The sequence below is a fragment of the Triturus cristatus genome, chromosome 4_1 (genome assembly GCF_964204655.1).
Source record: "Triturus cristatus chromosome 4_1, aTriCri1.1, whole genome shotgun sequence".
NCBI classification, from domain to species: Eukaryota; Metazoa; Chordata; class Amphibia; order Caudata; family Salamandridae; genus Triturus; species Triturus cristatus.
Window position 1 is genome coordinate 980,497,312 of NC_140585.1, and position 16,472 is coordinate 980,513,783.

Genomic DNA, 16,472 nt, shown 5'->3' on the forward strand with positions numbered 1-16,472 from the left:
TGCAGCAAAAAACAACACACACCTTTATAGGTCCCACAGCAAGCAACCATATAATACAAAAGCATACAACAGACAACATAACATCACAATTAAGATAAAACAATGTAGTCAACAACAAAACAGTCAAAACAGAATGCACTACAACAACCACAGGACAACACAATATTGAATTGCAATAATTCAGCATAAATCACAGCAGCAGAAAAAACAACATAACACACCAACACCACAACAAAGTGCACACAACAGATGTGCACAAGCATTCCTTCCACACATTACTGCCTCTGAACCTGCTGTTTTAATATGGTGGTAAAAGGTGTTCGCAGCAAGTGCTGCCTTAACCTATCACCACGGTGAAGTAGCATCAGACAAAATGCTTTTTGATCCGCCTCTGACTTTAATTATCACCTATATGATCTCTAAGGTTTTCCTTCTTATTTTCCCCTGATAGCAGCCTTTTCAGTACCAACCACAGCATCAATGAGTTACAGAGGACGAGATCCATGTTTATAGTCTTACGTGCCTCTTTAGGTCTCGCCTACCAGACAGCGCAAGCTGTTTAGTTCTGGAAGACTGATTTTGGGCTTACCAAAAACGTACACAAGGTGTTTGGTTCTGGAAGACTGATTGTGGGTTTACCAAAAATGTACAGTGAGCATGCAGCCCACCCATTGCAGACCATTGTTAGGCTTAATTGTCATTTACCTATACTTGCTTCTTATTCGTTGGCTTGTATTGGCTTTATTGAACATGTCATGAGTGATATAATATGTGAGGTCATAAACAGTGAATGGACGGTTTACGCGTTATAGTTAGCTCAGAAAAACTATATCAGGTGGATTTCAGTCTTTTCTTGAGTTAAAAACGTTACGGTATAACTGACATTTTCACTTAACTATAAAGTCACTATAAACGTCTTTTAAGTAAATTTCTAAAGTGTTTTTTTAAGGTAAAGTTAGATATTATTAACAGACTTAACTATAACCTCACTTTAAACTTTGTTTTTTTCAGTGATTTTATAGTGTTTTTTTAATCATATTTACCCAACTTTCTCACTGATCATGCATTTTGCCAGAGCGCAGCATTAAGAAAGAATTTCCATTGGAAGAACATTTTTTGTTTTGCTACTTTGGCACTAATTGATAAATCTTCATGAAACTTTCCTAAATAAAATTTAATCCACCTCAACTCTTCCTGGAAATCCGTCAAGTGGGGGATGAGAGAAAGAAGAAGTCCTAAAACAGGTGTCCCCTGCGCTAGTTTCATAGGGAATTTTAATTTTATGTAAATCCGTTCAGTAGTTTTAAAGAAATTTATGTTAAAAAATAGAGCTACCTAGCCCCTTCAGAAGTTCTGTGAGACCACAAGTTCAAAAGATAATCTGATTGGCTGGCCTCAACATTAACAGATATATGGAGTGGCCATTTTAGGCCTCAGGGAACCAGTTTCCTTGTCTCGAAAAGTAAAATAAAAAACATATTTGGTGACATGGTAGGGATACCCACTCTACTGGGCAGGCAGCGACTATTGGGAGCAACCTTCTTGGCTGAGGACGTTTGCCACTTGTATTCTGCTATCCATCCTACCTTGACTCTGCAAGTACAACCTTTTTGCAGTTAACTCTAGGGATAGCGAAGGTGAGCGGTGCAGGTTTCTCGGGCAGTAGTGTGAGGGTGCACGAGCTCAGAACTCAGTAATCAACCAGCAGGCACAATAACATTAGTGCCCAGCCAAGTGCTTGATTTTTAAGAATAAAAGTACATTTTAATCACACAGTAATACTAAATACTACACAATTTAATCCAGTATACTGGGCAGTGATCATGGCTATGATGATCTCTTGTGGAACTGCGCTTGTCTTTGTTAATCACAACTAGGTGACCCCGTGATAGATTGTCCTCCCAGCAGTTAGGGCAGTTGCATGGCTCATGCTCAGATGAAGTGTCAATTAGTTCACAATTCAAATGACCACACTCACTCACATTTCTCAAGGTTCTTACCTCTGATGGTGTAGTGAACATTGAATTTAATATCTTGCACTCTTCCTGGTTGGATCTAATGGGCTTGCCCTCCTTCTGAAGTTGAAGGGCTGTGGTGAGTGAATACAGTCTCTAGTGCCACCGAACAGGTCAAGTATGGGGCTGTGTCTTATGCTATGCTTGACCTTAGTCCTCCGGTTAGCAGCGTCCCAGACACTTATGGGCAGATGTAGGCCCGGCTGCTGTAGCTCGGTCCAACCACAGAATAGAAGCTAGTTCCATCTGTGCTATTCAGCCAAATCAGGTACAGGCTCTAACTGGGCCAGCACTGTCACTATAGGAGTTCTAACACCAGTTGGGTTAGTGAAGTCACTTTTACCATTGTAATGCCAATTGGACTGGGGCAATGACATCAGCAGTTGTAGCCCCAATCAGGAAGGCATAGTCAACAGGCATAGTTGCCACAACAGGTGCAGCCCTGATGGGCCAGCGCAGTCACCACAACATGTGTGGTCCCGGTCAGGCAGGTGCAGTCATCAGGGCAGTTGTAGCCAAATTTGACCAGTGCAGTCACTGCAGCAGTTGTAGCCCTGATTGGGCTGATTTAGGAAGTTGCATACCTATCAGGCCATTGCAGGCAGATGCAGCACTGATTGGACCAATGCGCTCAGGAAGGCTTGAAGCGGTTATGGCCAGCAACCCTGTCTGAGAGGCTAGGGGCGCCCTCAGCAGCATACATCCCTCCTGGCTCCACTCTCAGATAGGCCGCTTTCCCTGGGTGTCCCTCAGTCCCTTGAAGACTGTATGCATTTCCTCCTGGACAGTCTCTCCTTGTACACGGCCAGGCAGACACCTTCCCTCTCTCAAGAGGCAGATAAGCTTCTTAGACAGACCTACAGCTCTCCAGAAGAAAGGTCAAACTTCAGATGATGTCTCCTCACCCTGTGGAGACTGGCTGTCATGCAGACATCTGCTCTGATTACACAGGGGCCCCTGAGTACTCTGCAGATTACTCCGTTCCTTAGTCATGATGGACTAGTAACTGGAAATAAGTGATTTCAGTTCCACTTTTATTAATATTTTATAGACAAGGGTGCGGATCCATTGTCACCAACATTAAAACTGGTTTGGGGTGGTTCTCTTTCAAGTGTACTTCTTATTCTGCTCTTTAGGTACAGCCTTTGAGTAGAGCAATGCTTCTCACAGCAGGTAGGCAAGTAACACTGGGATTGTCTCAAAATTGGAGAGCCTACAACACAGGCACAGTGAAGTGTGAGGTTTCTGCACTTGGTTGTTATCAGCCTCTCTGAAGCAGAGATCACGGACAGACAAAAAGACAAGCCTGCCCTATAAACTTGCTTAAATAGAGCAACAGAAAATGCAGTCCCACCCTTCACACCTACCATCAATCAAACAGCAGTACTAGGGAAGAACCAATCACCAGGCCATTTCTAATCAAAGTCCTCAGGGAATTTCTAAAGGTAGGCCTGTCTCCATCCACCTGACTTCAGTTTCTGGTTCTCCACCCTCGGGAATGCAGGCAGGACACTTTCACTGTCTGGTGAAGGTGTATTTATCCTGCAATGAGTGCTGTGTCAAACCAGGAGTAGCCAAAATTGATCCCCCTGGCTTGGCACTCAGGCTCTTTTACACTCAGAGCATTACTACTGCACATGCGCTATATGTTTACTATACATGCAGTCGACATACACACAGGATGCTAGCGCAAGGTTCTGGGACAGAATTTTACACAGGAGTGGCCTGTATGCCACACTTTCAGTAACACATATAAAAATAATTAGTCATGCTGTCAATTTCAAAAACATGGTATATCGCCACCGCCACATTATGTGCAATACCCAGGACAGGGACAGTAGTCTGCTTTCCACTATGGGGGCATACTTGCTGCATCCCTCCAGGTCACAGGACAGGTCAATGCACTTTTCAGGAATAAGGTTACGCCTCTTCACAGTCCCTGGGTTAGCATGACACTATGGCCAAAATAAAAGTCCCAATACCAGCTATTCATGCAGTCAGGGTAGGGGAACATGTCCGCATACCATGTAGGGGCGACCCTGCCCAAAAAGTGCTTCACTAACATTTCCATATATAGTGTAAAATCAACCATACGTGTCAATAGACCCGATTCTGGTGGGATACTATGGATTTTGTAAGCCAAAAATGCCTTTAATATGTCTGTCTCCCACCTCAAATTGCCTCTTCTTTAATAGATGTCAACGGGAGAAATGTATTCTCCTGATTATTTTTTTGTTTTCTACCACTTTCCTCTTCTAAAATGTTGGCATGTATGATGAGCATGGAAATGACTCTGGAGCATGCATTAGGAGCATTTTAATACAACTAAGGTTCAAGGAATTTGCATAATGGCCAAAGGGATGGAAGAATATTTTGATTTATTGCTGCTCTCTGGCTTGGCAGAAGTCTTGGAGAGTCTTGCAAAAACTTATGTGGGGCTGTCTGGAAGCTTCCTCTGCATTTACCATGCCCAACATGCACTTTTTATAAGTATAACAAGCAGTGGCAATGCTAATAGTCCTGGCTTTAAAAAGAATATTGTATTGTAACAGGAAGCAGTACAAGTGGATGGCATAGGAACGGATATGTATTTGTGTAGAAGCAAAGAACTCTAGAATAATATTGGTGTAGGTTAAAAAATCTGGTGACAGCTGCACTGTCAAGCCAGATTTAAAATCTGTGTAGCCTAATGACTGCCCTCCTCCCATGTCTGCTGCTACCAGAGAAAACAACATGAATTATCTGGTTATCGAATATATTTTAATAGCATTACAATGTCATGTGTCTAGCCCTGAAAGTTCAGTCTCAGGCAGCTGTATAAATAAGCAAAATGATCATAGCTGAGTGGCGGGCAAGCACTTTTTTTGTGGAAGCACACTGCATCTGCCTAATCAAAACATATACTCCTGGCTCCCAACATGTTGGTGGATATAAAGTTTCACTCTAGTGATACTCACATAATTGTCTGGCGATAGCTGCGCTGTCAAGTCAGACCATAAAAATGAATCTGTCTTCCAGGGAAAGTGTAAACACGGCATCCTGCTCCACCAGTGGTATGTCTATATAAGCTTCCTCTTTAATAATGAATACAACAGGTCTGCTTTTCAATAAAAACAAATCTATAAAGACATTTTGCTAGAGGGTTGGAGGGCCCGGGGTTGATTGGAGTACGGGGCATAATGCCTACTCTGCCAATTCTCCTTTGTGGCAGCTTTGGCTACTTATACAAAAGTGTAGAACAGTGGGGGAGGTGCTCTCATGAGATAGTAACAGAAACCGATTTAGCTGATCTCCAGTCAGAAGAATGGATCACTCTCTGAGAATGTCCAGAATGTGCAGTAGGCATGTAGAGGTACTTTATAGTTCAAACTGGGGAGCAATGGAACACTAAACAATACAGGAGGGGACCCAAGGAGACATCTGTTGAACATTATTACAGTAGAGCTTGGAGATGGTAAGTACTGAGCTAGTGAGGTGGCAGTATTCTGTGCCATAGGTAATCCTCACTGGATTGGATGGAACCACAGCACTAGTTCTAAGAGCAGCAACACTTGGAACCATCTGACGAGATTCACCAAGAGGAAGTATTTCCTGGAACGCAGGGCCTCACTCAAACAGCGCCTCACACATCCCAGCAGGTAAAGTCCTCCTCCTTCATGCCCAGTGTGATCACTGTCAATTGCAGTACTTCCTCTTGCAGCAAATAACAGAACTGGAGACGGTTACATAGATAAAGGGCCTGATTTAGATCTTGGTGTATGGGTTACACTGTCACAACGGTGATGGATATCCCATCTGGCGAAATGTAAATTCTGTTATATCCTATGGGATTTATATTTTGTTGGACGGGGTATCCGTTGCCATTGTGATGGAGTAAGCCGTCCGCCAAGATCTAAATCAGGCCTAAAGTTCTATCTTGACTTGTAAAACACCCGACAACTGTTCCCTGGATCCTCTCACATTAACCCTTCCTTCTGTGACAATTCTCGTTCTACATCACCAGTGGGTAAAGTGGGTTTCTTGGGAGACAGGACAGACCACGTGCTAGAGGCTGGCTCTTTCAGTAACTATAACAGCAATTTCTCACAATGTGCCAAGTTTTTACTTAATCCGGGGAAAATCATTCGTTCTTGTTTGTAAATCAGGAACCTACTGCTTTTTTGGTGTAAACCACTTTTGGACACTGTTTTCTCAGAAATGCTGCAGGTACATTCTCCACTTTTTGCCATCCACTTGCATTTACAGAAATTAAAAAAATATGCGAACATTCCAAAAGTCTGCGATAGGCATGTTTATTTTAGGCCTCGTGCCTCTCACAAATCACACGTGCACGTATGCAACTTGTACAGTTCTATAGCAGGAAATTAATTTGAATTAGTACAATTCTTCTGTTAGTCACTGATTTGTACTGTTAATCAGTAGTTCTCAAGATGCATCCTTCTAAAAGATGGCTTTAATTTGAAATAATTGATAGTCTTGGCAAGATGTTCATTAAGCCTTTTGATGAACAGACTATGAACTGGGTTTTCGAGCTGAGGCGTTGAAAACTCTATTCCTGCGGTACATTAAGAAGTATATACTTACAAAACAGATTAGCTCAATCTGACAACTTCAGTCTTCATGAAACACCTTTGGCCAACATTCCAAATGAGAACAGCAGCCTTTACAATCGCTCTTAAGTGGATTCCGCCAAGGCCATCCTATTAGACGTCCCTCAATCTTCCCATACTATTCTTATTCTTAAGGCTCCTCTCAATTCTGGAGGCATAAACACCTCCTACAATAGGACATTTGATCACATCTGCTCAATTTGGAGACATCTACATTACCTTTTGGAAGGAAGAATTAAATTTAAAATCTTCTTTCATATCTAAATCCATGATTTAAAGAAACCACCCTTTCAGGCTAGCCTGCTCACCATTTCCTTTAAAGGAGCCATAGATGAAACTCTCCGTACATGTAGAACCCGAAATTCCACATTTTAAAAGCTCTAAATAAGTTATTAAAAGGGGCTGTAACTAACCTGTGAAACTCTCTAGAAAACGAACTTTTTCAGAAAGTTATTTGTACTAATGTGGACTCTCTTATTTTCTGTTGTGTTTTAAAAAAAGTTTTTTGTCTTAGCGCAACTACCTGTTATTACTTGTCGTGTTCCAGAAATTTTTATCTCCAAGTAAAGTGCATTCATAACATCTCAGTGAATTTGTGGTATCAAAAACAATACATATATATTAAATCAAGTAATATCCAATCTCCAGATGACACATTTGCAGTTGTGCCACTCAATTTTGCCATGGGAAAAGAAAATAATTTTGTACTGCTGGTATGCAATTTTGCACCAGTCTTGAACGAACATTTGCACCAACCAGTTAAAGCAAAAGTAATTTCTCCTTTATCAGCTATTGCATGTGCCAGCTTAAAAACGACAGTAAAATGTCCTAGAACCAGTACAAAAGCTGACCAGCACCAGTGCAACCCTTCATCATAATGCATGAACGCATTGGCTCTTAGAATCCAGCCTCTCCTCAACTCACACGATAGCTTCATCGTTGCCTTTGACCCTGTTCCGTGACCTGTTAGCGTTTGGCCAGGTTCACTCTTTACGTGCACATACATGCAAACGTACATACATAGCCGTTTGATCACAATGGTACTTGTACTGTTGATAGTTTACTGTATAATTGGGCACTGCCAACTTCGCTGTGTGTTAAAGGACAATACAAAAATGAACACATACATACATTTAGCCCTTGATTTCATTTGCAACTGCGGAATTCCACTCACCCGCCAGGAATTCTGCAGTTGTGCCTGACATTGTGGCAAATACAATTCTGGTTTTAGGGAGTCGAGATCTGAGGGTTGGTACTTAGATGCCACTAATAACTGGTGGAAATAATGTTTGTGGACTGAGCCCAGACCAGTGCTGATACTGAAAGCAATGGTCTTCGGAGACTGTTACACAGCTCTGTGTATAATGGACTTTACATTAAAAAGTTAAACGAGCCGGGTCCGTTTCACACGCACATTCCCTGCCCGCTGCAAGTATGCCCAGGTTAATGAGTAAACTCCATATAACGTCGGCCCCAGGCCGCACCTTAGCAGCGGCTCTCAAACAAAGCTGCCTTTGCAACAGAGCAGCATGAGGGCTCAGCCGCGACGCAGGCCTTCTATTGACAAATGCCACTGGGAGCGGGAGGACAGGTTTCTGTCCAATATTTGACATACAGGAAGCCTGGACAGCCCGCGGTTACCTGCCAGCCACAATGGAAGTAGTTAGAAAGGGACACGCAAAAGGTAAGCGACTGTGAAAATGTGTTTAAGGCTTGTTGGTTTGATTGTGTTGACATTTCACGACAGCTCGACATCGCCGCACTTCCGTGTCCTGCCCTGTTGCTGACATGCGCGTTCTTTACTGTGATAATCTCTGATAAAAAGCATAATAATGTAAAAAGAGCATTGCCTAGCTTTAGAATGTAGGCCCACGTTTACTAACACTTTCGCCCTTTTTGTGTAAAGTATTAGAAAGGTGCCTCAATGCACGCAAAGAAGCGCTATGCGCTATTTTGCCCCACGGGGCATACCATGTGAGACACATATGTGTTCCCATATAACCTCCCCACCTACTAACATTGGCCGAAAAGGATCTGTGTAAAAAATCTTAGGACTCCGCAAAACAGTTGTAACTGTGGAGCAAGTTTGAAAATTTTCGACATGTTTCCCACTTTGCAAGTGGGCTGCAATGTACAGCACAAATGCAAAGCGGGAAAAGTATCAATGCATAGTTTTTGTACCGGAAGGGCATCCTTTCTGTACAAACCTATGCTCGATGGAAAGCACACCCGCTTCTACTATTGTGAATGCGCGAGTGCGTGGGGGGCCTGATCTCCATCAAATGGAGAGAGGAAAAAATATTTTCCTGCATAAGAATATATTTGTGCAGACATTGCATAAAACAGCAACGCATTTGCAAGAAATCTTATGTAAAAAAAGTTTATTTTAATTTTATTTTTGATCCCTCAATTAAACAATGTTAGATAGATAATCGCATTTGGAAACAAACAAAAAAAAGTTGAACTCTTGAGAGTATGTTAAAAGAATAAAGAGGTGATTCTAGTAAACTGAGGTGCAGGGAATCTTTCTCGTCCAGTGCACCAGTGACGTATCATGCAGCAGGTATCATCACATAGGATCAGAATCCCGCCACTGAGTTTTGTTTTTAGGTCTCGCCTGACCCAGCGCATGCGCTGGTCTGGCGAGTCTTTTTGAGAGGGCTCCAAAAAGTGCTACCAGGCCAGCCTAGAGCTACAGTGCATGTTCGCGGGCGCGCGCGCCGCGCTTGTTTTCACTTTAGGGGCCGCACGGTCGGTTTGATGTTTGATCGCGATCGCGATCTCTTTCGCGGCCGCTTGGCATAGCCAATAGGTCTCGCTTTTGGGACCTTATAAGTATTTAGTTATGCTAAACACTTATAAGGTCCCAAAGGCGAGTCCTATTGGTTATGCCAATGCTTGTTAAATGTGTCCCAGAGCACCATCAGTATGTGGTGCCAGTGATGGCTGCATTTCGCAACAAACTGTCGTCCTTAGCCCTATCAACTGTCCCCTATTTGTATTTAGGGAAGTCGTTTTAAAGGTCATTTTTACACAATGTAAGATGCATCGCTATAATCGGCTATTTTTATTTTGGAAATGACCTTTTTCAAGGGCCCGCTTTAAAACCCTCTGCTAGGTTCATAAAACGGTATTGGCAGATAGGGCTAATGATTACATTTTTATGAGAAATTCAGTTATTACTGATGGTTGCATGTGAGAATATGCATTCCTCACATATTGCCGATCTAACTTTATACCTACTACAGGAGGGTTAGATTGCTATCCTACATCCCATTCTAGCTTGTTTTGGACTCAAGTGTGTGATACTGGAACTAGGTGCATGTTGATATATTTGCATTTGATTATATTTTTGTATGGTCTCTGTTTTACAGTCTCCATTTTTGAGTCTTCATTTTTGTCGTTTATATTTTTCTGTTGAGTATTTTGACATGTGATAATTAGATATAAAACGAACCAAGTTGCATTTTGGCTTCTACGGAGCATTTTGTTATTATTACCCACACGCATTAGGGCCATCACTATGCTCTTACTGGATGGCCCATCAGTGGAATTGGTCAGAGCTGGCCCTCGCGTCTATCCCGGTGGTGGTGGTGGTGGAACGCCTGCCTGATCATTGAGGGATCTCCCCTTGCCTCGTGGGGATCTCTGTTTGTGACGTTCAACCATCGGCGCTACAGATACGCTCTTGTCACAGCTGAATGGCAAGTGGGCTGCCATGTTGATATGGCCTGCCCAGAACTCTCTTTTGGGGTTTTGTTTCTGAAAAGCAGAAGAAGAACATCCCTGACACGCTGACAGTTTTCATCCTACATAGCAGAGACATTTCGCGATTTTTCTGCCCAGGACTGCCATGCATCGCACTGCGGTCCTGGGGTGGATAAATCAGTGGTCGCCGCCCTGCCCTAAATAAGAGAGGACATTGATCCGTGTGACTCGGCAGCCCTGCGGCAGCTGGGCTGCAGATTCAAGGGCTTTCAACAGTCCAACCAGATGGGTTTTAGGGAGTGGGAGCTCCTTGTCCTAAATGACTCATATGGCAGTGACCCCACTTTACTAATTTAGGCAACATTCTGATAGGTTCTAATAAGGTACTATACTTAGAAATCTGAATGATGCGGGTGGTGTGATCGCAGTGGGGTTGTGATTTGTAATAGAGGGAATGTGGACGGTGCAGCCAGTGTCAAGGGCAATGGCTCATGGCGGCTTACGGGGCGGGCTTCCATGCATTGTCACTCATTTACTGCATCACGTGGTTCCATACATCATTTGGGGGCTACTGTTTAGTGCACATCAGTTTTATGAAAAGAAAGTGCAATACTTGCTCTCTCAAGACGAAAGGAATGCGGCCAATGATCTGAGATCCTGGCCTCCAAGAGACTGCTCTCATATCTTTCCCACTTCAGACACCGGTGGGAGACTGTCTTCACGATGACTGAATGTAGGGTTATGATACCTGTGCGCTTGGGAGCCAACCTTTGCAGGTACCGTGAGCATCACTCCAGTAGGGTTTGTTCATGGTGCAGATTTTAAATTGAATTATTAGTCCACTCGTAATGTTATTCAGTGTGAGCTTGATTTTTATGTTGGAGTCATTTTGGACACCTCATGTACTTGTTACTGCTTGTTGTTGACTTTTTGGTAAGGCTGCTGTAGTTCGCATACACTTGTGCAAACTGACCTTCAATAGAGTGCTCGTAATGTTAACTCAGTGGTTACGTTTTAGGGACGATGGCCCTTGTTACAGCATGGCCAGTCTGAAACTATCACACAGGAATATTTGGTCTGAGACAATAGTTATATCCAAGTTCTTGGAGTTCTGCTTCAGGCTGTCCCTGTGGTTGTTGGCCGAAAGTCTGTCCCTGCATTGGCTTTCTGATGTAGCCGTAGACGGATCTAATCATTTTGAATTATTTGAAATGTATTTCTTACGTTTTTCAGCTTGTTTATTGATGAGAAATACACAACTCCAGTGGTTATTTTGTGCCAGTTGCTGCTGATGAACCCCACCAGCACTTATGTTTGGGGATGGCCCTCCCTGTGAGGTGGTCCTGATAGTTAATATGTTTCAAGTACCTGGCCTGTCAGGCAAGAATGAATGAATGAATAAATGTTGGTACTTGTAGAGCGTGACTGTCACTCAGAAGAGATCATACTTGGGCTGTGCTGGTGACTACCACAAATTCCTGAGAGATTGAATTAGATTAACGATCAACAGAGTGACTCGGAGGCTCGGAAGAGTGAGGTTTTATGTTTTTCAAAAGGATATTTCATATTTAAAGGAACACATAGTGCTAGGAAGGAGGATACATGTCTTGGAGCCTAGTACTTGAAGAGACTTTCCCCCTTGAGATTTCAATAAAAAAGGGCACTTTCAGAAGGTTAGCAGAAGAAGGTCTTTGTCAGTAATGGGGTTTCTGGTTGGCTAGGGCATGCACCCAAGCCAGGCAGAACCCTCCACTCTACGTCAAGGCAAGGAAATTATACGCTGATAATAACCCCTGCTCACCCCCTTGGTAGCTTGGAAGAGCAGTCAGGCTTATCCCGGAGGCAATGTGTAAAGCGTTTGTGCAACACACTCACACAGCAGCGACACACTAGGCACACCCCAAAAAGAAATCCCACACAAGGTTAAATAAAAATAGCCTTTGTATTCTCCATAAAAACAAATTAGAACACAATCACATGTATTACACTGAGCCACTAGGCACTTGTCATGACTTTACAGGGATTACATAAATCACGGGGCCAATCGGGCCACTGTCATAATACATCACTTTTAGGCTGACCAGTATCTACTGGTAGGATTGCACTTAACACCAAGCATTAGGCAAAACATAATTAGCAGTGCACCATAGTAAACACTTGCAGCGTGCACGTGTTATCAACACATCCCCTCACTGTACAGCTGGGTACAGCCCTTCCAATTTAATACCTAAAACATAATCACATCAGAGCATAGCGCCTATAACTTGCCAGAGGGCCACATTGCCTTATGAGGCAGTGATTCTCTACTCAGCGTGGAGCACAGAAGTCTCCGTTCCCCCCATTAAGGAAATGCGGTAATGTACTCGGGCCCCCATCCTGGGCTCGCCCCGCAATGCCCTTTCCAAAAGCAAGGGCTCAGGCAAATGTGGCCAGCTGTGCCCTTATCCTGAGCAACGCCGAATTCCCCTCAAGAGTATGTCCTCGAGGGCGGGGAGACCTCTCGTAGTCCCCCCCACGACAGTGACTCTTGCAATGGTAGCTGCACACTACCACACGGAGCAGCTGCTCCACTTGGTAAGTAGGGTGATGTCAGTGCGGCTCCTCGCCTGGCCTCTGACTTGTCCCGCTGCTGCAAACATACTGCCTCGCTCTCCGAGGGAGTCGGGCTCGTCCTGGACTCCCGCGGGATCGATCAGCCGGGCCCCTGTGATCCTTGCGGCTTGGCTCCTACGGCTGTTGGGACTGTTCTGATTCTGGAGCTCTCAGTGGTCTCCCGCCATTACCACGCTGTCGGCGGACTCCGGCCCTGCCCACAACCAGGCTTCACCACCGCCTGACTTCCGGCAGTTCCTTGCATCCCACTGGAGAACACGGAGCGGCGTCTTTGTTGGCTCATGCTACACAGCAGTACCTCCCTCACTGGGAGGCAGGGCTGGCCTCTCTGTTCACAGAGCGAAGCCTCTGTGGATTTTGCTCTTCCCCTTCATGGCGTTTATTCGGCGATGCAGAGTCCTTCCATGTCTGGGAATCCTCGTCCATCTTGCACCATTGGGCAGCTTGGGGCCACGTTGCAGAGCCCCGGCTGCACTGTTGTACAGAGCGCCCTTTCCCGTCAGCCCTCCAGTCACAACTGGGTGAGCCCCTTCCTATACATCGCTCTCAAAGCGCGCTGTGATAATGGTGAAAATCAAGTGCCACGCCTGCACTTAACCCCAGGGCCAAGGCAGGGACCTTGAACTGCTTCACCAGCACTAGGTCTACTCCAGCACAGGGCAATAAAAATAAAGTGCTCAGCCGGTCTCCCACCTGAAGCCACAAACAGGGAGCAGGCAGCGCTCTTCTCCAAGAATCACCAGGGGCAGATTTGGACACAGGCAGGCCGGCACACAGGGTCACTCAGCGGTGTGAAAGTCCTTTCAGCCACCAGGTCAGTTCCAAGTGATGGTTCCTGCAGTCCACGCAGTGTCTTAGTTCAAGAAGTTCCCAAAGTTCATTTCAACAGACATGGGGTCTCAGTCCCAGTACTTATAGTGAAAATGTCTTTGTTCTTCCCTGGCCCAGGGCTCTGAGCCCAGTCCAAACCAGTTCTGGGGGCACTCTAAAAAAAGAATTACAGTTCACAACACTTCCCCATTCAAAGTGTAATCCCTTGCTCCAGACACACCACAGGAGGCGGAGCCATCATTGTGGAAGGCAGGCAATGTCCTATTCAGGAGCAGGTGCTACTCCTCCCACCACTCCAAATGCAGACCAGGCCTATTCAGATGCCAGGAGAAACCCTCCCGCTACTCTAAATTCAGCCAAGGACTATTCAGCCTAGCACTGAGTCACCCAGGCAGGGCAGGACACATCTCACCCCCCTCCCAGGGACAGGCTGGAGTGAATGCACATCCCCTCTCCCCCTGTCAGTCAGAACCAGATGGTGACTACACAACAGGCAGGCACAAAGACCCATAGCACACAGAAATGCCTACTTCTAAAAGTGACGTTTCTAAAATAGTAATTATAAATCCGCTAACACCAATATGCAGCGTTTATCACAATACCAAACATTCCAAACTTGATCACGCTACCCTTCTCATGTCAGGAATTACCACTGAAGCACATATCAGGGTATGCCCAATGCATCCCTATGAGAGGGCAGCCTCACAGCAGTGAGAAACCAAATAGGCTGTTTGTCACTACCAGGACATGCCATACAGTTAAGATACATGTCCTAGTTTTTACCTACACTGCACCCTGCCCATAGGGCTAGCAAGGGCCTACCTTAGGGATGACTGATATGTAGTAGAAGGGGAGTTACAGATGTGGCAACCACTTTATGTGTCACGTCACTGTGGCAATCAACTGCGTGCACAGGCCCTGCAGTGACAGAGGCCTGAGACAGGTTTGAAAGGCTACTTAGGTGGTTGGCGCAAGCAGCGCTGCAAGCCCACCAGTAGCATTTAATTTAATGGCCCTGGGTATATGGGACGCCACTGTACAAGGGACTGATAGGTAAATTATATATGCCAAACAGGTGTAAACCAATCTTCCCAAATTTATAATAGAGAGCACCTGCACTTTAGCTTTGATCAGCAGGGATAAAGTTTCCAGGGTCCTAAAACCACCAAGCACAGGTCAGAAAAAATACCGGAGGAAGGCAAAAAGGTCTGGGATGACCCTGCAAAAAGGGCCTAGTCCAACAGTCTTAGAGTCCGTTAGGGCATATAGTGGTAATACCAGTCATTAAGGTATTTATGACTGGAGTAATTAAAAGAGGATCCTTTTATGAATAGGTAGCCAGTGCAATTTATTAAGCACAGCTGATGCAGAACTCCGCTTTGGAAGTTATAAAACTAGTCTAGCTGCTGCATTCTGTACCATCTGAAGTTTACGTATGAGACATTTAGTGCAGCCATCATAGAGACTATTACAGTAGTCCAGTCTGGAGGTAATGAGGGCAAAAGCTACAGTTTGCTGGCAGCCAAAGGTAGAAAGTGGAGAGAAAAAATTGAAGATTTTATGGGATTAAAACACATGCCTGCGACTGCTGAGGGTTGGGGAGCAAAGAAAAATCGGTATCAAATTTGAGTCCAAGGTACTTTGCAACCTTTACAGTGTCTAGGTGTGCGGAGGGACACCGTTTGGCCACCGATTCCTGGGGGAAAAAGAGATGAATTTGTCAAAGAGCAGAATTTCCATCTTATGGGAATTACATTTAAGATGATTACTTTACATCCACAAAATGTCAGCAAAGTAATTCTGGAAATTGGTTTCTGAGGCAAATTAGTGTTTATCTAAGGACAAAATTAATTGAATGTCATCTGCATACAATGTGATGGCCATCCTGTATGAGGCAAATAGTGTGATGAGAGAGGGACCATATCGATGTTAGAATGGCAGAGCTCAAGCAAGAGCCCTGAGCCGCACCCGTCGTAGCTGCTCCTTCAGATGACAAAAATTGTCCAAGGGATACTGTTTACCTTCTTTAGGTTAAGAAGGATTTTATCCAGACTAAAGCTTTATGACAAATTCGATATTCTGAATTCGCTGCAATAGAATGCCATGGGAGATGGTATCAAATGCAGCGAAAAGATCTAATAAAATCAACACTGCATTTTTACCTGAGTCCAAGGTCATTCTGATTGTTTTCAAGAGTTCAAGAAGTGCTGACTCTGTTAAGTGATTGGGCTTAAAACCAGATTGTCGAGTATGGAGTAAATCGGAGTTCTCATGAAAGGTCATTAATTGTCGATTGACTTTTTTTTCCAGGATTTTGCTAAGTATAGGGAGAAGAGAAATAGTCCTTAAGTTGGACAGGGTAGTCGGATCTGCTAGGGGTTTCTTTTGCATGGGCTTAACGATTGCTAGTTTAAACTCTGAGGGGGCTACTACTTCCGTTAGAGATGTACTTAATATCTGATTAAAGATAGTATTTATCATGTTGATAGCTGCATGCAAAATGGATGGTGGACAGGGATCAAGCGGAGACCCAGATTTGCATGTCTATATAACTTGACGAGAGTGTGCTAAAGAAACCTCTTGGAATTCAGTTAGGCCTGCTTTTTTGTTGGTGTTACCAATATCTATGAGTGTGTTCTTTGATCGGTGAGTGCTCGGAGATGAGGTGAAGCCATTTTGGATGGTAGATATCTTA

At 44.3% G+C, this 16,472-nt stretch overlaps 1 protein-coding gene across 2 annotated transcripts in view; it reads left to right on the forward strand.

Moving 5' to 3' along the window:
- The window catches only part of NR1H4 (nuclear receptor subfamily 1 group H member 4), a 338,233-nt gene that overhangs the window by 103,819 nt on the left and 217,942 nt on the right, over positions 1-16,472 (forward strand). Inside the window, exon 1 of one of the 2 annotated variants that reach the window (XM_085653894.1) lies at positions 8,119-8,309. The exons of the other annotated variant lie outside the window; for it this stretch is intronic. Within the exon in view, the coding sequence (XP_085510020.1) occupies positions 8,279-8,309 (31 nt within the window). The 5' untranslated portion in view covers positions 8,119-8,278. Of the gene's footprint in view, positions 1-8,118; positions 8,310-16,472 lie in introns of those variants that run through there. 2 annotated transcript variants of the gene reach the window in all.